This window comes from Hippoglossus stenolepis, chromosome 3 (assembly GCF_022539355.2).
Source record: "Hippoglossus stenolepis isolate QCI-W04-F060 chromosome 3, HSTE1.2, whole genome shotgun sequence".
Taxonomy (NCBI): Eukaryota; Metazoa; Chordata; class Actinopteri; order Pleuronectiformes; family Pleuronectidae; genus Hippoglossus; species Hippoglossus stenolepis.
Genome location: NC_061485.1, coordinates 22,107,168 through 22,132,712, shown reverse-complemented (window position 1 = coordinate 22,132,712; position 25,545 = coordinate 22,107,168). Strand labels below are relative to the sequence as shown.

General features: G+C 42.1%; 1 protein-coding gene across 9 annotated transcripts in view; it reads left to right on the top strand.

Moving 5' to 3' along the window:
- Positions 1-18,674: 18,674 nt before the first annotated feature.
- magi1b (membrane associated guanylate kinase, WW and PDZ domain containing 1b) overlaps positions 18,675-25,545 on the top strand; it is a 135,348-nt gene continuing 128,477 nt past the window's right edge. For 8 of the 9 annotated variants that reach the window (XM_035151241.2, XM_035151238.2, XM_035151240.2 and 5 more), the window contains exon 1: positions 18,676-19,528. In XM_035151241.2, the coding sequence (XP_035007132.1) occupies positions 19,231-19,528 (298 nt within the window). In that variant the 5' untranslated portion in view covers positions 18,676-19,230. Of the gene's footprint in view, positions 19,529-25,545 lie in introns of all 9 variants that reach the window. The other variant, XM_035151242.2, reaches the window with a different exon arrangement.

The window sequence follows — 25,545 nt, the reverse complement described above, 5'->3', positions numbered from 1 at the left end:
TAAATAAAGCCAAAATGTCCTGAATACGAACACTGCCATCTTGCACATTTGGAGTCTGCCATGAGCGATCGACCAATCCTGAGTCAGTCTCGGCTGTCAATCATGGTGTCAATCTATTTATATAGCATAAGTAATTGAAAACTTACCCGATAAAGTAACACTTAAACAAACATCAGTGTGAAAAGAATTGCCTAAACTTTAGCCTACTTTAAGAAACTTTGACCTTTTAGTTTGATCCATGTCCCAATTTCCTTTTCATTCGCTAAGAGGCAGTATTTATGACCTATTCTGCAACCATCCACCAGGTGGCGATCAAGACAATTTAGCTTCACTTTTAGGTTGTAGTCTTGTCATCCATCTTTATATTCAGTCTATGGTTCGGTTAGCGTACTACTCAGTTACAAACAGTTACAAGTCAATCTCAATGCAAGAACCAATGCAGTTTGTTTTAATTTAGTGATGTGTAATGTTTAATCTGCTCTTATACATTATAACTTAGCTAAACTCGAACGTTTGAGCAGCTGGTGTGTGCGGCTGCAGAGAGGAACATCCTGCAGCAGTGAAAGAAAAGGTCCCAGTAGCCACACATATTTTCACCTGTCAAAATATACAGATATTACACCTTGTGGCGGTTGTGTTAAAATTGTTTCCACATCACAGAGGAATTGCTCGACCCTGTGTGTATACACAATGACCACTCTCACAGTAAATTGGATCCTGTGGGTTCTCATTTACTCACCTTCACCGGAGTTTTCTAACTCATTTGGGGATCTCTTTACACATACATGTTACTTCAACCCAGTTTCATGAATAACACAATGCACGGAACTTACAGCAGTTTTCACTTGTTCGGTCACATCCGGAAATCCCTCTAGGTCAGTGGTGGGTAAACATTTTTAATGGGAACAGAGACACACAAGACTCTCGCAAACAAACATATAATAGCAGGTGCGTGCAGTTATAAAACATAAAATGATAACCCACAGTGGTCATCAGGCAAGTAAATACACACACGCACACATTGTATGTTTGTTGTTTGTCTTTCCCTGCCCTGCCTTGTTCCCTGATGGGTGTTGTGCCTGCATCAAAACTGCACGTTTGTGTGTGTGTGTGTGTGTGTGTGTGACAAAGAGAGAGAGAGAGCCAGAGAGCGTGTGTGAAAGGGATTAATATCACTAATGGCAACAAAAGGAATATATTTGCCCATATGATGAGCAGCCACTTTAACAGTGATAGTGGGAGGATGGGGTTAAGAGAGGGGAGGGACAGGAGTGGTAAATCAAAAGAGGGGGAGAGAGAGAGAGAGAGAGAGAGAGAGAGAGAGAGAGAGAGAGAGAGAGAGAGAGAGAGAGAAGAGAGGGCTGATGCTGCCAAGAGGTTATTAGATAAACCACATCACATAATCTGCAGTCCCGGCCCCAGTGGCACTGTGTAAGCTTCAAAGGCGAGAAGTGTTAGAGGTAGTTTATGAGCATGTTCATGGAGATCAATATGTGTAAGCCATAGTGGCAGGGGACCGGGCGCAAAGGCATCAGTGAAATTGCTGTTTTGTCTGGAGGCAGCTGCAACAGCCTCACGGTGCATGAGGCTGTTGAAAGGTTATACTTGTTCTCCCTGGAATTAACTATTATTCACATACCCAACGAGTTCTAAAGTTCAGGTTCAGGTGGCGCTGTAGCGTTTCAAATAATATTCAAAGATGAATAACTTATTGAAAGTCATGAGATAATCTTGTCATGTGTAAGAATACTAATTATTTAATCATATAATAGCTTACCTGTCTTTCCAAAGCTGATTAGAAGTCTCAACAGCAAACAGTGTAGGTCCTTTGTTTCTGTTGTGTGTTATTTTAGTTGTTTTTAGTGATGACAACTTCAGATCTTGCACACCATGCACAATAGTTCTGAGATTCAAATCATATTCCAGCTAGTAGATTAGAGGCCAAACATAGATGACCTCAGGTCATGTCACAACATTTTAGCTACATCTACAAATTTACTATAACAGCATGAGGTCTCCCCTCAGGGCCAAAGAGCATCACAGTGTGCTGGCCTCATTACTTTCTACTGACCAAAAAGCAGCAAGAAAACTACTGAGGAAGAGACAGTGAGATACCAAGAGATACAAACCCTTCACTGAAAGATTCAATTCAATTTTATTTTTATAGCGCCATATCATAATGTACATTATCTCAAGGCACTTTACATTGAAGGTTAAGACCTTCAAATTTTGTATGAGATAGTACAAATGTCAGATACAATTCTTGTATCTAATTCCTAAAACAAACTATATTAGTGGACTATATAGTGTGGATTTTTCCATTTTAAAAGCTCAGATCTATACTGTCCTCTGGGTAAGTGAGCCACTGGGCTTCACGTCTGCACTGGTTTCCTCCCAAAGGTTCCAGAAACTGATAATGAGAGTGATGTTCCTACAAGAAATTAGACATAACAAGTTGCCTGACTGTGAGAATGCAGTCTTCTTAATTATCATGGAGCTGAACCTCGACCTGAACAACTTCCACACATTTGAGGACACTACACTCACACCAATATACAGATCCTGTTTATGCATGTTCATGTTCAACTACACTTTTTTATGTACACAAATACATAAAACACTTTACCAGTTCTAACACGATCCTCTCCCTTTATTTTGAATTTACAAGCACAAACACACACACACACACACACACACACACACACACACACACACACACACACACACACACACACACACACACACACACACGTTGTACATGAGTCAGCTGATCAGCGGTGCCACATCGGATCACAGTGAGAAGCCAGTGAGGACCTGCAGGTCTGGAGAGCATGGCAGAGAATCAGCCAGTGAGCGAGGCAGCTTCATGCTGAGGACAGTGAAGGCAGCACGGCACAGCGTGATGCAGCAGACGATCCCGCTCAGCACAGAAAACAGCACATAGACCCGCTCATGCTTTACTGGCTGCTCACTGAAGTGGATCACTTTGTTTCCACAGTTATACAGCATGAAAAGAAGCCTCTGTGTATGTGTGTATGTGTGTGTGTGTGTGTGTGTGTGTGTGTGTGTGTGTGTGTGTGTGTGTGTGTGTGTGTGTGTGTGTGTGTGTGTGTGTGTGAGTGAGTGGTTGCATACATGTGCTCTGGCATGTGCATGTCTCTGGTAAAAATGCATTTCAGAACTTTAGCACTTTTGAAAATTGTAAAGCATAAAATATTCACATAAAGATGCATTAAAATAGATATAAATAGCTTTGTGGCCTGTTTGTGGTGTAGTGTCAATGCAGGAAAAGACTCCATGCCATCTGTTGACAATACGAGGGATGTGGTGTGTTGGACAAAGACGCGGCTCCATTTATGTAACAAGCAAACAGCGCATGACTTTTGATATTGGGATAATGAGCCTAAAGTGATACTCCACCCATAATCCATGTTTTGAAGATCACTCACTCCCTGTAGGATTGAAAATACCCTTTAAAACCTTTGTACTGTTTTTCTTCATTGAACGCAGATGTGGTTAGCTTGTGAACAAGTCAGTTACAATGGATGTGAGCGGAAGAGACAAAAACTATGAAAATGTCCATAGAATTTTGCCATTCCTACACTATAATAAACATCTACGATCTACTGGCAAATGCTCAGTATATTCCAAAAACTTATGTTTCCACCCAAACATGCTTAAATGCACTGTTTCCATTTCAAACTGCATCTGTGGCCTTTTAACAGTGTTTATGTGCCTTTTCACTGGGATGCCATAAATGTGTGGATAAAAGATATGGTTTAAAGTCAATACATTTGAAGGGCCTCTTTTGTTGGGGCTCTGTTTTGAATTATTGTCCACTTCCTGACTGCTGACTTCCCTGCAGTTGAATGTTCTCCCAGGCTACTTCCCGCCGCCTCTCCATGTGAAACCTTACACAGCCGTGAAATACATAACTGGAGCACAGTAACAAGCAGGCACGCCCAGGTCCCGCGGCCCTCGCCCTACGAGCCTGCAGATGCTCTCTCTGGGGGACATCTAGCTCAGTCTCCCCTCTACATCTCCTGGACTTCTGCCAAGGCTTCATCCACCACAGGGATAGCAGATGGAGCAAACTTTTACTGTTGTGGCAGGCCCACGTGAGATCGTTACCTCTATATAGATAATCTGGGGGAAATTAACACATATTGATTTAGATCTCTATAGAAGATCTTAAGTTAAAGACTGTTGCACCCATTTAAAGGTGCAGTAATCAGTATTTTTTATACAGTATTAACAATGGGTCAAATATCAAGGTGTAAAGTTGCAGCATGCAGTATGGAAGCCATGAAAATCAGTCGTTTCTGCAGTTTCCTGTTCTCCGTTTTTTTTTACTGACCTTCAGCCCATTGCACATGATTTATAGTCCACAACTTCAATAATTTGTTTTACTCTCACTGATCTCTATAGTTTGCAGCTGTCGGGGGTGCTTTCATTTAAAAAGTGCTGATTAATCCACTGTACTGTGCATTGCACCTTTGCTAGTCATAAGCCAATAAAAAAAGATATTTGACTTGTGGCTGAAAAACCTAAAACCAAATAAAAGCTAAAGTTACCCCATATTTTAAGAATGTGTCAATAGATAACCTTTGCCAGCACGTTAGCTATGACAGGTTGCCTGGAGTCTTTAATCTAGAAAGTTCCAGCTTCCTTAAGGTTAGGTTGGTTGGTTGAAAAGACGTCATGTGAGAAGAGATGCGTAAAAACAGACGTGATCCATATTTTACTATCCAGATTACAACTGATAATACAAAGAAAGTGTGATAAAATTATAAATTTATCATACATGATGCATTGTTGATCGTATATATAACAGAGGGCTAAATTATCGTACAAATACAGTAATCATCGAACATCTGGCAACACTGGTGCAGACAAACAATAAAATCCTGGAATTGCCCCCGTAATTGAATCAGCTCCAAAATGTTTTGGCCATACCCCAGTTTCCTACCAAATTCTTCCTCTCCCAAAGAAAACCGGTTCAGTCATTTTCGCGTAATCCTTCTAATAGTCAGACAACAGAAATGAAAACCTCCATGATTCACAAAGGACAGCATATCAAGGTTATTATATAGTATTATATTGTAATGTGTGCTATTGGTTCAGTCAAACCCAGTGTGTATAATATAACGTTATACTGCATTAACATTGTTTTGCCTGATACTGGTTGCTGAAAATAGTGCAGCATTTGATAAGATCCTTATACTATATATCCCAGCCACTTGTTGTGTTTTGTTGACAGGCAGCAGCAGATATCGTGACAATCATCAACTGGGCCCCAGACAGTGAACCCAGTGAGAACAACCTTTTCTTCATGTTAAATCCACCTTCCTCTGATCAGCGTTAGGTTCAGGCACAAAGCCTGGCTCTGTGCAGCGCTGCAGACGGAGGGCGGGTAGTGCCACACAGCTTCAGGCAGGTCAGCTGGCAGTCAGTGGAGCTGCGGTCGTGTTGGCCTGCCTGCCACTGTTAATGCTCTCTGCTTCCCATCCCAACTATTCCCAGCCACAACAGTGTGATTTGACCTTGTGTGTGTGCCATCATGGAAAAATGTGGTCCTGGAGAGTGGAGACACTTACAGTAGCGAACCACCACGGACGTGCATCTAAGTACTTTGGCGTTTTTGTATCCATGTACAGATTTTTTAAAACCTGATTTCCTGCGTGACTGTGTATTTGTGGAGGAACCTGGAGATAAAAACTTCTCTTTTAAAATTGGCATGTGGCAAGTTAAACAGGTACCTCTGTGATCAATACTGATGCTGGGCCCTTGTAAATGGTAAATAGTCTGTATATATGTAGCATCTTTCTAGTCTTGATGACCACTGTTTTGCCATTCACCCATTCACACACTCATTCATACAGTACAGTTTCTCTATCAGACATCAATCACAAACTGCCAGCACAGCCGTAAGGGAGGTCCAGTGTCTTGCTCAAGGACACGTTAGCATGCAGAAATGGGGGAGAAACATTATAGGTGGGTAGTTGTGATCAAAATAAAGGCCTAATATGAAGATGGACGTGGCTGGAACAGCAGCATTTTGACAGACGTCGTGGCTGGTGTGATAACCCTCTCAAAATGGCCTCTAGTTAACCATGTGTGTTTTTGTTTGCAAATCTCTTACTGTTTCCTGCTTTGTGTTGTACCGGTGCATTAGTTGTGCATCAGTACATCAGGCAATGTTTGCATTCACACAACTAAGACATGAAATGATTTCACTGCATCCTGTTAACAGCAAAAAAAAAAATTGCATGAGGGTGCATAAATCTATAACAGCCATCACCTTCTTTAGATTTCAGTGTTTCAGAAAGTTTCATGATTTTTCAGTCCAAACATTTCATGCATACAGCCATCAAGCACACACATTATCACAATATGTATCAGTGTGTCTCATGTAGTTGTCAACCTCACTAACATGGCGCACACTTTATAGATCATAAACCTTGTGGCTTTTCAAGTGCACAGAGCAGATGTGGCTATATCAGTTTACACTGCTGTGGAACAAAGCTCTGTGTTGGCTGTTTGATGGAGCAGCTCAAGTCTGTGAGAGGAGATCCACCTGCACAGTGACAGAAGGGCCCATATGCTTCCTGCACCGGAGCTAAATTCAGGCAAACCTGCCTTGTGCAGGTTTGCGCCAGCTTGTGGAATCCAATGTTTTCTTTAGTGACGCTATAGTCTTCTAGCCAATCCGTCGACTTCAGCAGAAAAATATAGGGGCCTATACATTTTCAGAGCTGACGCCAAAATGTTTCTTTCCCACTGCTTGAGAAAACAACGATGTAATGTTGATGTAAAGACTTTGAAAAAAGAGATTACCTTCAAGGTTTTGATTTAAAGCCATCTGTTGCAGCCATGGGAAATTACCATTATGTCACTAATGTATGAAGAAAGTATAAACACAAACCTTTTTAGTATGCTTTGGACCACATCCAGATTCCACTGGTTCCACTGTCAGGTTTGCAGGGACGCTGCAGAAAGGCTTGTGTGTCTGCTGGCTGGGTGAAATAGGACAGGAAACAAGGCCACAGAAACAGTGTGACATTTACATATTTAAAAAAAGGATATCTGTTACGCTTTATATGAAATTTGATACCAAAATGTAGGACATTGTCTGTTGAAATGGAAAACCAGCAGAGCAGTTACTCTTTAGGGGCTGTGAATAGTGTTCATAACATGTTTGAGTTTGTCAATCATTGTAACTCCAGAACTTTGAGGCAACTTTCCCACCAAATCCAAAACTGAGCAGCGGTAGGGGTCACGCCTGATGTGGCGAGGAATTTGCCAAGGCCATCAGCACCCTCGCACCCACCCCCTTGTGTACTTTAGTCTTTCGTCATGCCAACCGAGTCGTCCAGCACGGTCAAGCAAACAAAGCAGCACCTTTACACAATAGCCACCTTGTTCTGCCGTCATGTGACAGCATGACAGGTATTTCAGGGCTGAGGCCGAGAGCAGGCAGCAGGAGGTGAAGGGCTCACTCTGATTTTATTAAGCTTTCTGTCAGTGTTGACTCACGGCCTACGAGAGAACTGTAAATTACATTACATTACATATCATTTAGCTGACGCTTTTATCCAAAGCGACTTACAATAAGTGCATTCACCCATGAAGGTACAAACCTAGAACAGCGAGAATCATGTAAGTACATTAGCTTCAAAAAGCCAAACTACAAGTGCTACATGTAAGTGCAAGATACAAGTGCAACTTACTAAACTAGTACTTTTTTAAAATTTATTTGTATTTTTAAATATATACACCAGAATTGACAATGGTTTATTAGCAAGCCGATTGGCTGATGCAAAGCGTAGTGGACAGGCTGGGTTGGAAGGTTTAACCATGTCCTGGATGTAAACTGGACCCAATCCATTCACAGCACGGTACGCAAGTACTAGTGTCTTGAGCTGATGAGGGCAGCCACTGGTAACCATTGAAGGGAGCGGAGAAGCGGTGTAGTGTGAGTAAACTTAGGTTGGTTGAAGACGAGTTGCTGCATTCTGGATGAACTGCAAAGGTCGGATGGCACGTGTCAAACACAGCAGAGAGGTCTAGAAGGATGAGGACAGAGGAGGAGAGGCTGCTTTAGCAGTGTGAAGTTGCTCAGTGACAGCAAGGAGGGCAGTCTCAGTTGAGTGGCCTGCCTTGATACCAGACTGGTGAGGATCAAGAAGGTTGTTATGGTGGAGATAGGAGGAGAGTTGGTTAAAGATATCACGCTCGAGTGCTTTGGAGAGAAAAGGAAGAAGAGAGACAGGTCTGTAGTTGTTTACTTCAGACGGGTTGAGGGTGGGTTTCTTCAGGAGAGGGTTCACTCTTGCCTCCTTAGGGGGGTTAGGGAAACAGCCAGTTGACTTGAATTGTTAATAAATACATTAACTATGTTCTGTCACACTCTCTGTGGCATGTACAACGACACAACGATGAAAAGTGTTTTTGTTACTGGCTTCTTGTAATTGTTCAAAAATCTGGTTCGAGCTGTTAGCCACACCCAAAGGAGATGACGAGTGTAGAAGGAGGTACGACCCTGTTGAACTGGTAATCAGGCCAAGCAGTGATCAGAGATTCCCTCACAGTTAACTGAGAACAGGTTAAGTTCAGTGAACACCACTGCAACAGGTCGGAATTTCAACTTCAGCTAAACACAAGTGTCCTCAAAACAATCTGCCAAAGTTATCCAGCATGGGAAATTTGTGTGTGTGTGTGTGTGTGTGTGTGTGTGTGTGTGTGTGTGTGTGTGTGTGTGTGTGTGTGTGTGTGTGTGTGTGTGTGTGTGTGTGTGTGTTTTATCTGTGCTATTCTCACATGGTTTGCTGTGGGTGGGGCACATGAGAAAAGGGGTGATGTCACATAACTCACTTCAGCCATTTCTGAATTAAAATCTGATGATAGTTGTGGGGTTGTTGCTCTTTCTGATGTTAATAAAATGTGATCAGATCACACCCACACAGACCTGATGAAGCAGATTAGCTTAGTTTAGGGGATTCTTGTCTTTTTAGTAACAAAGTTGTGAATTATACAGCTTCATATCAATCACTGAAACCATCATTCATCCGTCTCGGAAGCAGGGTCCCTCCTTATCTTCAGTGCAGCCAACAACTTGCCCTTTTTTATGTGGAAATAAATTAGGAGCAGAAGGATGGCTCATTTAAGAGTTGCTTCATTTCTACACTAAACTGCATTTAGCAGGGATTTATTCCAACATCAACAATTGTTGTCATTTCAAAAGCTTTTACCAAACAGGTATAAAGTCATCAAGCTTAAAAGATCCACAATTTCATTTGAAATTTTGTTTTAATGCACAACTAAGATTCTTATCTAATCCATGTATCTTTGCATTTTATTACTCAAATCAAGGAGGTTATGTTTTCAGCCCTGTCCATTGGTTTGTTTGTTTATCAGCAGAATTACACAAAAACTGCAGAACTGATTTCCACAAAGCTTGGTATAAGGATGGACTAAGAAAGAACTCAGTAAATGTTGGCACTGATCTGGACAATTGAGCTGTTTTTCACGTTTTTTAACATTGTAAAATAACAGATTGAGATTTCATTGTCACTAATTTCCCAGGGAATAGTTCATGGATCTTGATGAAAGGGAGCTGATCTATGAGTGTGTGTAATTTGGAGCAGCTTGATTTAGGGGACTGTTGGGTCTTTGTGGAGATATGCACTCTGCTGAGAGCCAAGTTGTTGACATGATTTTTAGGTTCAGGGCCTAAACATCACAACTTTGTTTTAGTTTCTTTAGGTACTCCATACTGAATCCAAAACACTTTTTCACATGTTACCACGAGATGATACTCCTTCATGTTGTCCTCGCAACAATCGATAATTCAGTTTATTCTTTAAATTTTCTGAACAGCAGCTGTGACAGGTAGAAACATACTTCTACATAGAGAAGATTGCAAAAGAGGCAGGGGAACAATGACAGGAGAAGGAGGAAGAGGCTGAGACACATCTGCATCGCTCATGTGGCCTGGCCAAGCATCTTCATGTAATCACATCTGAAATCAGGAGAACTGCAGAGTACTTGCTTGAGGCAAGAAGGAGGAAGGCACAGAGGGCACAGCTCATATGGTCCTAACATTAACCACCCATCTGTGAACGCAGTACACTGTCCCTTCATTTGCTCTTTTTATTAATTCATGCCTCTCCTGGTGTCGTTTATTGTGCTACAACAACTTCGTAGAGGAGAGAACGTCAAAGCAAAAGCAGAGAAGACTGAGCACCTTTTTGAAAAGACAGCAGCATATGGCCCTTTAGATGTTGTCGTTCACATATCCCCAATGTCAGGAGTGCATCATTAGCATGTGCAGCTGAGCTGTGACCTCAACATGTTAACTTGACTTCTCTCTGTTCTGTTTCATTCCATGTGTGGTTGCTGATCTGGCGTGGGGGTAGAAGGCGAGGAAAAAGCCTGCTCTGTGCAGACGTTGTGTTGTGTTACTTTGAATTATTCACTTGTGCATTAACATGGCACACGGGATCTCACCCATACACAGCTAATCATCGTGGATCTTCATTCTCTCTCCCACTTTCATTGCTTTGCTCATTTTTCCTATTTCTTCACTTCCTTCCTATGGTCTTCATTTGATCTGGCTTTCCAGAAATAGTTCTCAATGATTTGATCATTTGAAGGGAAATTGTAATGTTTTGGTTTGCATCATCTATGCAAGTACAGGGTGAAAAAAAAAAACGTATAGAAAGGAAAGAACCTATTTTGGGTCTGAAAAATGTTATAAACATTTCTTTGAATTTATAAAACCTGATTTTTTTCGGCGACTAAAGGGCATCGGAAACAAGTGTTAAACACAACACTGACACATCCTTTGGAGGCCGCATCTGAAGACTGCTATGTGATTGCATAACAGTGGTGCGACTAGTCCAGACTCTTTCAGACGTGGCCGACAAATGCACCCTTTCAATCCCGAGTGACGAAGGATCCACCTGTTACTTGACAGACCAACTGTATTCAAGGTACATACTATTATATTCAAATAAAAATGCACACAGCATCTGTGTTCATCAATATCAATATGTATAATCACATTTAGTATAAGCAGAGAAAACAAACCCACATGTTTTTTACATATCTGCATGTTTCTATACAAGATTCAAGAAAAACCAGGACAGCAAGCAAAACTCCTCATTTGTCATGCAAATGGACAAATGTCTACCAGTCTTCATCTGATTACAGCCAGTCCTCTTCCCTGAGGCTCTGAAAGTGCAGATATAAAAAAAAAAAACTAACTGTGCTCAGCTGTCTGTCCAAAAATGGAGATGATCCTCTCCGGGTTCCCTGACAGGAGGAGCTTTTCGAGGGCAACTGGGAGCGCTCCTGACACGATGACCCATATGTCACACGTCTGAAGGCATCATTAAAGCCAGCAGTCCTGATGGGAGTGCTGCAGGGTCACAGCGAGGGAGGTTTATTTTTCTCTTGTAATATTGTAGCATGGAAGATGATGCTCATTTCTTTGTAAAACTAAAATTTGTGGACCTGAGTGATCAAGCAGTGGGTTTTGGAAGCAAACAGAGTTCCCTATTGATTAGGATGGAACCTAAATTCAGAATGGGTCTTCAATATACATATCATGTAAATGTCCCTAGATGTTCCTTTATACCTTTAATGAATATACAACAGGGATGGCCTATGGCTGGTGCATTCTCACTCTTCTTGTTATTAAGAGGAAAAGAAGAAGAGGATTGGACGGCCTGCTCTGTGCTTTATCAAAGTTAGCGAGGAGCCAAAACATTTGCAGCATCCAGATCCAGCTGATATTTCATTGCTTGGGATCAGATCCAGCTCTGAGAATGTGCTGACGTGGATTTGGGCAGTTAAATATGCTGAATAATGTGCACAATTCACCCACTGTCCCGTTCCTGTTCTGGCTCTTAGTTAAAAGTGGTTTGAGACTTTGTTGCACACTCCTGAATCAGATTTAAATACAGAAAAATGTTCACTTTATGGGACGCTTTAGTACTGTAAAGGGTCCTAACTATACCAAGTGCCTCATTAGTCCCCCCTTCTGTCATTGGCTGCATATGACAGCTCTCCGCAGCACGGCCACATAATCGTATGGCCTTTTTGTGCCAAGCCATTCATTCTTAATCTACCACACCAACACTCAGCTTTGCAGCAGCGCATTAGTTAAAAGAAGGATTTCACTTTTTTTTTCTCACTCTCTCAATCTACTACTACTACTACTACTACTCTCTCTCGCTCTCTCTCACTCTCGCTCTTTCCCTCTAACTCTTTGTGGATATTATGATGAACGAGGCCTTATCAGGGCAGAGAGGTAAAGTAGATTAAAATGACATCTAAAGCAGAAAAATGACCCTCCTCGTTTACACAGCCCACGCAGAGTGATGAGCACGGATAAGTCGCGGGTCAGCGAACATGACATGAGCAAAACTCGTTTGTTACCCAACGCGGGGAAAGCCACTCAGGGGACTTATGCTGCGATGCACTGGCGGGCCTCAGAAATAAAAGGTTCATATGGTTTTAATGACTTATGAATGATGCAGATGCTGCCTTTCAGATGGGCAAAATGCTGCAACAATACAATGTCACGCCACAGATAACATGAGGGCGTGTGTGGCCTGCAGGTTGCATATAAAGGATTACGCAAATACATGCACACACAACACTGTTTGGATTTCATCCATCAAAACGAGCTTTGCGTCTCTGGATGCAACTGCAGATCACAACAGTCTGATCTCATTCATCAAAGCACGAGCCAGGATGGATGTGCCCTAAAAGAAACTTTAAAGATGTTGGATTTTGGCAGATTCGCTGACCCATTAAAGTTCCTAAGAATTAAAAAGAAATAGGGAGTTCAGTGAAATATTTATATTAAGTTCATTTCATATCATTTGGTAGCAGAAGAAGATAGCAGAAGCCTTGAAAGATTGAGATGTGAAATGTCAGAGGGAACACTGTGGAAGATTCCAAACCGAAGGGAGCTTTGAGGTGGGATGACTTGTAGGGGAGGATGGATGTGTTGAAAGGTCAGATGTCGCCCCGCATCACATTATACAATCCCCTGTGTTTCTACAGCCATAATAGCCATGGCTAAGTTAAAGCAGCATTGACTCAAATCCTTTCTATCTTTCTTGCTTCTCATTTTTTTCAGCATGACAGTAGCACCATCTTTTTTGTGTGTGATGGATGCACTGGCACTGACAGAGGAGTACGCAAATTAAAGAGGAGGAAACCGACTATGAAGATTTTCTGGACCATGATGATGATGATCAGTTAATCAGCTGATATAGAATCAATCTAGCTGTGATCTTGGATCGTTGTGCTGAACTGAGTCCAGTATTATACAGATCGACCTGACATAGCCAAACCATCCCAGTACAAACACAAGAACTCACCACTCTGGTTGAATTAGCAAAGAGTGGTCTGAAAATCTTCCATATACAATGTAAACAGGCATTTGTTGGTAATTTCCAATGTCTCAACAGGAAAGCGTTGGACTTCTCATAATTAGTAATGAATACTGGGACAGACAATGTATCACGCTAAAAAACCAGACCAATCAGAGAGCGGATATAGGATGAGTCAGCCATATAATGAAAGCTCCTAATGGTGGAGGACGGTGTCTGACTGCAGCACCAAAGTCCTCCGAGCTCAGCTGTCAGATTTGAAAGCTGCGTTATTACTGTTGGCCATGAAGTTCCCTATGTCATTAGTTGTCAGTGGTGACATCCGGCTCGTCAGCCTGGATGAATGGAAATGGTGGTTAATAATAGCTCATGATAAACAAGCCGTGCTTGTGCAGTACTTCCACATGACATACAGCATGGTGTGACCATAGACCTGCACAATGGCAGGAAGTGAAAACGTAAAAGCAGCTATAATGAGATCTCTCCATGACCAGGTCCTGACTCTCTCAAGAACACAGGGAGGCAGACGTTTGCTACGCGAGTTTAATATCCTGCTGTGCCATAAAATATTACATGTGTGACAGTAGATATGTTGTATAACCTGTGATGTTTGGCTATAAAAGGAAAGCACTGTAAAATGGAATGACAAAATCCTCTATACATGTAATAATGGGGGTGATTGTGAAGTCAGCCCTTCATGTGATTTAGTGTCCAACACTGAAGTGATTGTGGACTGAATCATGTGGACACAACAGAACATGCAGCTGCGTCCTGTGTAGCACACAGCTTGAAAGATGGCGCCGTTGAGAGAGAATGACATGCAGAGAGCTCCTTAACACTTTGGTTAGTTTTAGGTTTTATTAAGGTTAGTTTCTTTTCTTTGGATCCATCCAGGAATATTGTTTTTTCATTTTCTTTAACATTGCGACACAGGGCATTGTTGACATTTTCATTGATTTCTCAGAGAATAATGTCTTATCATATTTAGGGGGTTGATTTTATGAGTGTGTGCAATTTGGTGCGGATCCAAAGTAAAATCCATATCTAGTGAATTTAAATGTGGTTTCATAATGTGGGCCTTGATGGATATGTGCTTTCTACAGAGTTTCATTCTAGTTCCATACTGATTTATTCTTATTTTCTTTGTAAATACATATTTAATGTATTGCTTTCCTATTATTACAACATTATTTTGTTCTACTTTCTCTTTCAAGTGGAGCTATCCTGCAAAAGTTTTTTCTCACGATTGTACTTGTATAACCGGTGTGACAATAAACACCTTGACACTTGAATCTGTCTGTGTAAATATACACCATTTCTCTGTGCGTGCAAATATCTGCTCTTATGACTGTGTACAAGAGAGTGAAATTGAGGACACGACAGTGAAATATAGCGAGGCAGCGAGAGCCAACAAGAAGATGTTCACAAACACGGACTGACGGATGGGAGGAGAAGGAATAAGAAATTTTGGGGCCAGAAGCAGTTTGCTTGTGTCGATCTGATTTGGGTGACACTGTGTGACAGGAAGCTGGCAGAGGAGCTGGGTGACCTCCCTCCCCACTGCAGGTCACTATGGAAGTAACTGGCGCGTATACGCATTCAAACACACACAAATCAAACTCCCCCTTTCTTTACTCTTCACCATCCACCTTCATACCAGGCCTAAAGCAGTGGAATTCAGACTGGCATAACGCTAACCCCTTAATGCTGGGGCAGTGGTGGCCTTAAGGTCAGAGAAGGAGTCTCATGGTCACTGGTTCAATCCACAGATGAGCAGGATTAAATCTGGAGGTGAAAGGTGTAAAAACACTTCATTAACTCCCCTTGGCGCCATTGAGCAAGGCTCTTAACCCTATCTTCCCCCGTGAAGCTGCTCAGTGGCCAAAGCGTCCGACTGTGGTTGCTGTGTGCAGCATCCAGGTGTGTCTAACTTTATGAATGTGATAAAAGAGAAGTTTCCTTTCAGTGAAACTACCCCTGGATTTAATAAAAAACTTACATAGATCTTACATTAAGCACTAAATGGCACTAAGTAGATAATCAACTTGTGACTGTTGAGTCAGCAGCTGCAAAGTTCCTGGACTTCCTCATTGGTCCATCGGCCGTACATTTCCTTCAGGTCCATGATCAGAATTGTAAAATCCAAACTGTAAACAGCTTCAGAGTGAATTAAAATGCTGCAATAACTTTATCGATGATATAGCAAGATGATTAAGAGTTTGTATATGCTAAGGCTGTATTTGGGCACACTGGTGCTATACGTTAAATGTGAACAAATTAGATTTGAGGCTGATGAGAGTCTTTAAGTTAGTGTTCTGTCAAAATCCAATCTGGAATTACACTCAGGAGAGCGCATTCCTCTGCCGAGGCCCTTGCAGTCCCATTAAATTAAAACAAGCCTTCTAGGTTAAGGAACATTGCATTTCTCAGCTATACACTGGTGGTAGTTAAAGGTTTCTAGTCCAATTTGTTACCATACTGTGACTGAAAAAAGCCTACACCCCTAATGAAACCACATAAATATCCACTAGATCCAGATTTTTGTTGGATCTACTTGAAATTGCACACACTGAACACTATCAACCCCCTGAATATGTGTGATTTAAAAAAAATCTAGATTACACAGTTCTCTGAGAAGTCAAGAAAAAATGTTAAAGAAAGGCCCACAATGTTATCGCAAAATCCTGAATCCGCTCCCTGATCAGGATCTGCAACTAAATTGAATGAGTTCTTTCCTGACACATATCGTATCCTTCCACCAAAATTGTTGATCATTCGTCCAGTAGTTTTTGCGTAATCCTGCTAACAAACCAACAAACCAACAAACAAACAAATGCAGATGAAAACATAACTTCCCTGGCAGCTATCTGATTTTTATAAGTGAAGTCAAGGGATCCAGTCAAGTATAAGTCAAGGGATGATCAAAGTTTAAATTCTTCCTGATGGGAACATGAATGTCTGCCCAAAAATTCATGGCGATCCATCTAACATTTGTCGCGACTACCATCCTGAGAGCTGTGCCAAAAACAAGAAGAAGCAAGTCCATCCTCCTCCTTCACTAGGTTGTTTTAACCTTCATCAGAGGGTTCACATCACTTAAGAAAAACTCCCACAGGAAAAAAAGCAGCTATTTTCTTTCTTGTACTATGTAACAGCTTACCTCAAGTTAATGTATTTTTCATACGACAGACAGAAGTGCAGAGTTAGTGCTGCTTAGTTTTAATGGCGCTCTGCAGATGAATGAGTATATCTATGATTTATGAGGCTTTTGTCTTGTGCTAAGTACTTTTCTGTATCAATGTTTATTGTTCATCACTTGCCTGCGAGGACAAGTTCCCTCAGAGGAAACTGCACTGCGGTGAATAAATATTAACCATGCATTTCATGTATGAGCAGCTGATAACGGACAGAGATAAGGGAAAGTTGTGAGGTTTCATCTTAAAAGCTCACTTACTATTTCCGGTCCCATCCAGGCCAATGTTTTTTTTTCTCCCATGGGACCAAGAGTACTTTCGCTTCTGTTATTTTTAGGTTGGGAAAAGCTCATCTGCAGTTATAATTGAGAGACTCATGTGATGAAGCTGTGTATTTATCTCCTCTGTAATAGCTGATGCATACAGTAGCTGTCCATCTATAGCATTGTGTTGTTTTTGTTGTGATGCTTTCATTTATCTTGGACATTAGAAATGCTTCACAGTCACGGCCTTTGCTCTTTCTCCTCTTATTCTGTTTGTGACTAACCCATCATCTCCTCCCTCCATCACTCGAAGAGTAGAAAAAGCAAGAATGGATTTAATATACTGATTAGCACACACTTGGGAATGTCCGGACAGTGAAGGGAGGTCCCCCCCCCCCCACACACACACACATGGAAACATGGTGTGCCTCCTGTCTAACCTGAAATGCAGGAATCCAAACAGACACGTTCACATCAAGGTGTAACCACACACTGACTGTATGTCATTACCAAATTACCATTTCCCTCTGAATCATCATATCAAGCGTGTTAAATAAATAATTCAATGTCTTTGAGTATCGGCTCAAAGCCTCAGAATAAAATCTCCACATAGAAACATCTGACGAATCACTATAGAGATTTTATAGTGAATGATTTAATTTTAATAACATCTTTATTTCACTTCAAAAGCTATAATAGATAGAAATAAACACAAGAACTCTCATTTAAACCACTCTGTATAGTAGAGGGTTCACCCAGGTTTGCCCTCACTGCTCTGAGGAGTACGCATGCGTGCGAGGTAGCATTGCTGCCTTCACGTGCTCTTTGTAGGCTCCGTTTTCCAAACTCCAAATTGAAAAAAGTTCTCAGTGTCCCAACTCAAGATGCTATTGGTGTCGTGAATTCTAACAGTGTAAACGACTTACATTCATACACAATGCATATATTAATTTAAATATTTAGAAGTCATTGTACAAAAAGAAGAAACAGCTGCAATGCCAAGTAGATGGCTGGCCATAAATTTACACATTTTAATACACCAGATCCAGATTTTAATAAGCATTGCCAGAAAATTGCACATACTCATAAATTTCAGTCCCCCAAACATGTCTGAATTTTTTTCACCATGATTCTGATTTAATTCTCTGAGAAACAAAGTAAAACGTTGAAAAACTTTCCTAATGTCAAAAAAAGAGAAAAAGACATCCTGGACTTGCCTAATCTGTATCTGCACCAAAAGTTGAATTGGTTCTTCCCTGAACCATACAGTAAGTGAAATTCCAATAAAACACAAACAAACACAAACAAACAAACAAACAAACAAACAAACAAACAAACGCAGATGAAGACAGAACCTCCTTTTCAGACCTTTTTTTGTAAGTGAAAGGGATCCTCAAAGTCCTAATTCATCCTGATGGGAACATGTGTCTGCACCACATTTCCTGGTGATGGTTGTTCATTAAAATGGACAGACTGACTTCACTAAAAGTAATTGTTAGCACTTAAGATAAATACATGTAATTCAATGCATAAATTGCTTACTTGTCCCGGTCTAATAACACCTATGTTGGCATTTAAAAAAAAGTTATAGGCCGTAATAAATTTAACATTTAAAAAGGAAAGGTATCTGCTGCAAAATTAAATGTGACACATCTACACATTACATTCTAAACTATTAAGTGAAGATGTCACAGATGTTTTACCAATACTTCTATGTCCAGCCGCTTTGCAGATGGGCAATTCATGTCCCTACAGCTGGATCTCAATTTGTCCGACAGCTCTTGAAAGCACCACGAACAGCAACACATTTGCAGCGCCTCGACAGAAACTGAAGAGAAGAGGAGAAGAGGAGCAGAGGGGAGGAAGAGTGTGAATGATCTGAACTCCGAGGAGCTTCATACCTGCTCACAGAGGAGCTGACAGCTGCACGCGAGCTCAGCTGCTCCTCACACACGGGAGAAGAGACCGAGGAGCCGCTGTGAAGTGGAGGAGAAGAAACTTCCAGCGTTTAAAGTCACTTCAGAGGAGAGAGAGAGAGAGTCAGGGGAGCGGAGTGAGACGGTGGCAGATGTAAGATGACATCGATGAAGGAGGATTAAATCTCGGGTTTGTCGGTGTAAAAATGAAACTTGTGTCGCCACAGTGAAGAGTGTCTCCGGTGCGGAGGGGGATGGCTTGATTGGTGTGCCCGGCAGAGAGCGGCGGGACGGTGCTCATGTTCCTGCGGCGCACGGAACAAAGTTTGCTGCGCTTCTCCCGGACACGGTTCGACTTTCTTTGACACGCCGCTGCTGTGACCGCTCCTCGCCCCCCTCGGCGGTGGGGTCCCCCCCGGCTCTGGTGTCGGGACCGCAGCTGTCCACGATGTCCAAACCCGCGCTGAAGAAAACCCACTGGACCTCCAGGGTGACCGAGAGCTCCTTGTCCAAAGATGCCCGCGGCGAGCTGAACGTGCCGCTGCGAGGCGGCGCGGAGAACGGGGAGTTCGCCCACATCGGCCCGGTGAACCAGGACATGGTGTTTTACAAAAGTGGGAAATTAAACGAAGGGGAACTGCTGCTGGAGGTGGAGAACCTCTCCATCTCGGGATTACCCCTGTACGACGTGCAGACACTGATTAACAACTGCAAAGGTCCCGTCAGGTTGAAAAGTGTGAGACAAGGTAAGAGGACTGGACGCGGGACTCCGTCTGATATTTAGCCATTTTAATGTTTCCCGCCTTACTGAAAAGTGACAAGGTATTCAACTTTTGTGTCAAGCCTCTTAATACAACAGATGGAAATGTTAATTCAATTCGGCATGCTGAGTTGTACAGTTCACCTTAAAGAAGTGTCAAGACAGACACTTTGAAATGGTTACTCCTTCCACGGGGGAGTCCTGTGGGTTAGAAGTTGGTGGAGATAAGTTTTGCCAGGTGAAGAGTGGTTGATAAAACCTCAAGAAGTCGTGTGTGTGTGTGTGTGTGTGTGTGTGTGTGTGTGCGTGTGCGCGCGCGCGCGGTCACTTTAAATAGACATATTTCTGAATGGCTCTTGGCTCTTTCAGCTGTGGTTTTTCTCCCCAGAGAAAATGTCACCAGTCAGGTCCAGGGACACGTAAACAACACAGGCTCACTCACACATTGTTTATTCAGCTTTCCCCTTTTTGTTCTGTCGCCTTATCAAACCTGGGAAATGACCAACATGTTTATAAACCACATCCAGATAATGTGTCGGCCGCTGAATTTTATCTTTAGAGCAACAGTCAACAACTGAAATATCCAAACCGCACAGGTCTCACTGCTCTGAGTAGTATAAGTCATCCTAGTTCAGGCATTCTTTGACTCCATGTTGAAGGAATACCAGGTGATACAAGTAAACCAGACACATGAAATAGATAAGTGATCATTTAGTGGCATTAAACCCAGATATCAACCAGTAAACACAACAAAATGTGGCTTTGTTTGGGCCTTTTGTTCAGCTTTATCTGTCAGGAATGTACTCCATCTGTCAACTCCTCAAACAGGCTGGACTGAACGTGTCTGACACCAAACAGTAGTGGGAATATCAGGTACCCAGCAGAGACACTAACATCAGGCTTGTGCACGGCCGCTCTGGCTCGCTCACGGTCAGCTTGACTCAGCAAGCAGGGCCTGGTGGTTTGACACTGAGCCACTGTGACAGGCTCCCAGCGTGGTAAAGCAGACTGCTGAGGGGATGCTCGCAGCCAGCCTGCGCCTCACACTCAACTTCCTGTAGAGACAGACAAAAGAGCAGCAGCTCTTCAAGGACAGGCCCACATATTTATAACCTGCTGGTGTCTGGAGCTGTATGGACCAGGCCTGCTTAAAGAGACACCAATTGTGTACAAGTTAACATCAGAGTACATTAATTTCTGGCGAGTGTTATGATTAGAAAGTTGTTTAGTCTTAATCTGCAGATGAAATTCTATGCAACCACATTCTGTTTGCCGCCACTGTTCTCCCAGATGTGAAGGAGTAGGAAAATAAATCTTATAATAATTCTAATTAATAATTTTTAGACAGCACTGATTAGTTCTTATTTCTTGATTGAAGGTTTGTTAATCAGTCAAATCACCTGCTGTAGTCATTGTTTGGAGTACAATCCTACTGAATTTAGGTTCTTAATTTTAAATTTAATTAATTCAATCTTAAATTTTAATAAAATGTAGTTCTCTTATTTATATATATATATATATATAAAGAAATTGAAATTTAGCATGTAGCAACTTCATTGTAATGCAGTGTGAAATATTTCATATATTTAACATTCCCAATTAAGCATGAGCACAGGAGGCGGTGCTAATTGGCTAACTGGATCCTCAGAAGTTGTACGTAGTTGGATGTGCTCAGGTTGACCATCGGTGAGGGTCCGGTCACGTGAATGTATCAGTGGTGAACCTTCGCATCCCGCTCACTTCCAATCTGTTCGAGCAAGAAACATTGTTACCTTAATATTTGAGTTTGATTGTCACATTTCCTTGTTTCTAGGATATTCTAAATTGTGAGCGTTGTAGGTAGCTCACATTCTCACATTCAGTAACTGCGGGGGAAGTGTTTTCTGATAAAACTCTTGCTACAGGTGAAAAAAAACAGCAGTAAAAATATCACAGTGTCAAATGTCACAGTCGCACATGTGTTTTTTGCCAGTGCTGGATTCAGAGACCTTTTCTGGAATCTTATTGTGAAGCATGTAAACAAGAAAGTGTTTGGTCATTTTATTAAACGCTCTCTTTCTGAGGAAACATCTTTTGTGGATTTAGAATTTTTAAATTCAGTTTACGTATCATCATCCTGAGTTGACTGTGAACCATACCACTCTGTCTGCAGTCTGTAATGACTTTAAACAATTGGAGGAAACTCCCACTTTCAGCCAATCACAAGTCTCATGGCTCCCAGCCCGTCTTTTTTTTTTCCAGGACCTATCTGGGGATGTCGGGTGTCAGAGTCATACACCATCACATGATCAGATTCCATTTCAAGCTTTTAATAATTCACGCTGTCTGGGAATTTCCTTTTCCCTGATCAGCCTTAATTGGGAAAATATGCTTGGCAACGAGGGCCATCTGTAAAATCTAAAGTGACCTAATTTTACCCAGGGCGTGTGTTCGTTTTTTCTCACTTTAATCAAGTGAGATGTGTGGAGAGGTGCTGCTGGGACGTCTTGGCCCGCTGATGCTCGAGAGGCCTCCGCTGCTGTTGACTGCCATCAGCATGAGGAGACGTGTTGAAAAGTGTTAGGTCGAGACCTTCAGCACTCTATTCAGCCCTGTTAGCAGAGGAGCACCTCCACACTGAGTTGATAAGAGGCTGTAACCCGCGCTACTGGAGAGATTGTGACATTTGCATAGGGTATCGGTGGAAGGACACACACACACAAACACACACTTGTATTTACATGGCAGAACACACACCCTTAACCCAAGACCCGTGGAGTCTGCTTCACTGTGTATTGATTGTTCTGAAGCTCTGGGAAAATAGATAGATTATGTAATTTAGGACTATTACATACAAACACAGACATTCCCTCTCTCTCCTCACCCATTACAACAACTGTCTGAATGCAGTTTAATGTTAAACACATTTAGCAATCAGGCTGATCAATGTATGCATAGCTACTTTCAGACATGCAATGAACTCCGCAATTGAGTGGGCAAATTGATGATGTTTCTAACATTTGAATAGAAGACACCGACTATGTCAACTTGGAAATACGAGATTCAAGCGCTTTCGGTGATAGGGGTCAACGCCAGTGTCGATGTGCTGTAAACAAAAACATGTTATCCCCGCAGTGAAATCTATGTGCCATGTCCTGCTTCCTGCATGGTGCGCCACCCCTCACCTGAACGCTCCATTTCTGTGTTGTTGTGAAAGCGTCTGACTGGAGAATCTATTGCTGCGTTCTTCAAACTCTTAAGAAAGTCCGGACCTCAATGTTTGGAGATTTTCCTGAGTTCAAGTCTGAAAGCAGTTAATCTAACATCATATGAGTGATATGCTATAATGACATAGACAGTATGCTGTGTTTGCAAACAGAAATTCCCCCTATGATAAGACCCGTCAATGTGGTAAACCCCTGGAACTTCTTTATGGATAATCTTCATAAGAAGATGACCTACTGCTCCATATATGGGAAACGGTCGCCGGCTAACACCGTGGATAACACGTGCTTAGCGCAAACAAACACACAATCACAGCAGAGAGGTTTCAGATTGAGATCAGATTAGCGTCATGCTCTCGCTCCAGTCTCACTACACATGTTGGGTGTGTTAATGATCGGGGAAATTTCTATGCTATTTTCTGTGTGACTGTGCGTGTTTATGTACAGTGTATTTTCCATCAGGGGGGAAAGATGGGGACTGTTATGTTCTAAGCTCAAGAGTGGAATTGTAATTACGTTTAAGGTGTATGGCTGGGTTTGTATGTGTGTGTTGGACATGTCAGGGTAGGGAGTGTAACCAGAGACGGTCAGCACAATCAGTGTAACATAAATGTGTGTGTATATGAAAGTGTGTTATCTGGATATGAAAAATTGCACAGTGGCCGAGAGAGTTCATGGGTTTCCCCCAGGCAGGAGGTATGCTGTGTGGGAGCGGCCTCAGTCAACAGGATTTGCTGCATGTGACACACACACACACACACACACACACACACACACACACACACACACACACACACACACACACACACACACACACACACACACACACACACACACACACACACACACACACACACACACACACACACACACACACACACAGAAGAAATTTGAATCCTCTTCGCATAAAAAACGACCGCCGCTCTCTCCCAGTCCAATCAGGAAGTGGAGTGCTACAGCTTCGTTGGAGTTTATTTCTTTCTCGGCTGCATTATGTTATAGAGCGGGTGTGATGATGAATGAGGCCTCGTTTGCTATAAATTTCTGGCAGTAGAAAATATTCTCTCTTTCATATGGTGGCGCGTCTTGCTAACTAGGGCCCTCCCTGCTCAAATTTACAACAGCATGTTACTGCATTAACTCCAGGCTATGGAGGAGTGTGTATGTGTGTCTCTGGCAGAGATTGCATATGGAAGTGTTTATTTCCTCTCTTTCAACAGGAAGTTGGACACCCCTCCTTTGCACCAACCATTCTTCCACCTTTGTATTCTCTGACAGCGGTGGAACGACTTCACTTCCTCCCTTAAAGCCTGCTTTGGGAAAGATCTCTGGCTTCAATTTCAGGCCGCATGTTTATATCTATGACATTGTGTGTGTTTGTGTGTGTGTGACTGTGCGTGTGGGTGTTTGTGAGCGAGAAAGTGGGAGAGATAGTAGACCACATGTGTACGGTATAAGCTACTTTGAGCTGAATTTGTGTTTATGGCTGTCGGTGCTCAGCTTTAGCTCTGCCTTTAAATACACTGGAGGGACACTCAGTTACCAGCTAAATAGACCATGAAATGCTGTCTCACTAATGCAGCACTTTTTGTAATCACTTAAGAGGTACGTATGCACATGTGCGCAGTCTTTTCCTCTTGTTTGCTAAAGAATACTCTTTCTTTTCCTAATTAGCTTAAGAGTAGTCGCTTGTATTGAGTGTGAATGGGAATTGGTCACACTTGGCACTTGCAGTTACACACACTGTCAGAGCAGGAGAAAGGCCGACTTATTTACGATGGTGAGGTTAGTTTAGGCGGGGGGGAGGCAAGCAGGCAGTTTCCTTTGAAGACCTCTTATCCAGTGTCCTCAAATTGTGTATGTGCACATAAGAGGAGTATTTGTATTTGTGTATTTCCATGGAAATGCATCAAGATTTGGACAATATTTAGACAAAAGTTCCTGAAGAATGTCCTAATTACCAACGTCAGTTTTTTGCTTTCAGACATGCACTGAATTCTAAACATTCTAGGGAAATTATCTGGAGGCAGTGAAAGACGTAACTTGGAAAGACAACAAGATTGAAGAGCTTCCAGTGTTATTGTGCTGTAAACAAAAACACAGGATTTCTACAGTAGAATTTATACGTCATGTCCTACCTCCCCCATGCCTTACCCAGTCGCCACCCATCAACCTGAATGTTCTGGACATTTTCCTGTTGTTGTGAATGCATCTGATTGGGACAATCTATTACATTCTTCATATATAAAAGGCAAACTCTGGAAAATGTCCGGACCTAATTTTCTCTAGTCTTTCTCGAGTTCATGTCTGAAAACAGCTTTAGATTTGTAAACATAAAGATGACACTATGCCTAAACTGGAAGTCAAAGCATTCGAATAGGCAGCTGTTGCAGCCGATACCAAGGAAGTAGGTGAAGAGATCATTCACAAATTTTCCCTCGAGACATTTTCAATACATTTCTGAACCTGTCCTGGGGTTGTCTGTCAACACTCTCTTTTCTCAGTGGTCAGTTCTTGAGGATTGGTATCATGGAGTCATTTAACCTAGTGCCTTTTTCTCCCCATCTGTCATACGATGAAGTGATTGGTCCCTTGTGCGTGTCGGAATACTCAGTGAAATTAAAGCCTGGAGCTTAATATGAATCTGCGTTGGTTCAGTACCAAAAGTAACTGTTAACCTAGCCATAGTGTTGGATGAGCTGACAAATCCGTTCACATGTCCTTCTGACTACCTGGTTAGCATAATCCCCCTGCTGGGAGTTACAGCAATTCTCATGTTGAAATTTAGCCTCCAACCTCA